This window comes from Arachis duranensis, chromosome 1 (assembly GCF_000817695.3).
Source record: "Arachis duranensis cultivar V14167 chromosome 1, aradu.V14167.gnm2.J7QH, whole genome shotgun sequence".
In the NCBI taxonomy this organism is placed as follows: domain Eukaryota; kingdom Viridiplantae; phylum Streptophyta; class Magnoliopsida; order Fabales; family Fabaceae; genus Arachis; species Arachis duranensis.
Window position 1 is genome coordinate 88,056,359 of NC_029772.3, and position 1,348 is coordinate 88,057,706.

The 1,348-nt window shown below is 31.9% G+C and overlaps 1 protein-coding gene across 1 annotated transcript in view; it reads right to left on the reverse strand.

Annotated features, from left to right (window-relative positions):
• Positions 1–798: 798 nt before the first annotated feature.
• LOC107496167 (probable inorganic phosphate transporter 1-7) overlaps positions 799–1,348 on the reverse strand; it is a 1,671-nt gene continuing 1,121 nt past the window's right edge. Inside the window, 2 exon segments of the mRNA XM_052261181.1 lie at positions 799–1,078; positions 1,081–1,348. The exon segment at positions 1,081–1,348 is cut by the window's right edge and continues 1,121 nt beyond it. Coding sequence (XP_052117141.1) covers positions 878–1,078; positions 1,081–1,348 — 469 coding nt within the window. The 3' untranslated portion in view covers positions 799–877.

Here is a 1,348-nt window from a genome sequence, read left to right on the forward strand (position 1 = left end):
AGTTCGATTCGGTTCGATTGTTGTAAAAGCAACAAATCGAACAGTTCTATATCTATAGGAACCAAACATATCGGTTCGATTAATTTTTAATCTAAAACCGAACCAAACCGAACCAATAACACCCTAGTTGTAATAACGTTCGTATAAAAATAAGTACAATTCCTCTATTATAATTTATGTTTAATTAATATTCCTCTACCCTTATTTGCTTATCTTGTGTGCTGCCGTGTCCCTTAATCAACTTTCCAATATCATGTTTTTCTCATAATTCATAATTGCTAATAATCATTTAGGTTGTTTCCCATGGAAAGTATTAAGGATATTATTAGCAGTATATAAGTAAGCATCATTAGCCAGGAGACATGAATGGTAATCAACAGTATTAAATGTTGGGCACCAAAAAACAGTATTAAATGTCCAATAACAGCAAGAAAATCTATATGATCCAAATTATAAAGAATTTAACTATCATATATCTTTAGAATTTCTAAAGATATTTGTTAATATTGTTATTATAAAAAAATTTAAAATTTGTATTTTAACAAATAAACAATAAAATTTAAACTTTATGTGTCAATTATAAAAAATTTAAATTAATATTTCTACTATACATTCTTATAAAATATATTAGCTAAATTTTTAACTAAAATAGATAGAAGTGTAGTGTCAACCGAAAAAGTATAGGTAAATAATAGTTTTTATAAACAATATAAATAATGGATTCAACAAAGTAAAAACACATTACACTTTTAAATTATTCACCTAAATTTTAATACTAAGATAACCATCTGTACATCTAGTAAATTAAACATCTGTTGTTTATATTGTTAAAAAAAAATCATTGGTTACCTAGCATTGCCAGCATCAAATAACACAATTATACTTTATTTTCAAGTTCATCTTCCTGCTCATGCTCACCTGATATCTCCTCCAAAGATTTTCCTTTTGGCTCAGGCACCAAAAATGTAAACAAGAACCCTAAAATGTTAACCACTCCTAATACTAGCAAGGAATTCTTGATGCCGATACCGGGAGGATAACCGGCATCTGTCTTGGTCTTGTCCGGACTCTGAGCCAAATTAGGAATCCAAAAGCACCAATCATAGCACCAAGCTTGCCGGAAGCCGAGGAAATCCCATGGCATGTAGAGCGGAATCTTGCAGGGAAGATCTCTGCAGGGACGACGAAAGTGGTTGAGTTAGGTCCAAAGTTTGCGAAGAAGAATGTCAACGAATACAACACCACGAATCCAATGCGATTCTCTTTCAGAGTCCAGTGCTCATAAGGAATTGCGAGGGCGAACATGAACACTGTCATGAAGAAGAAGCCAACCAATTGGATGGTGAAT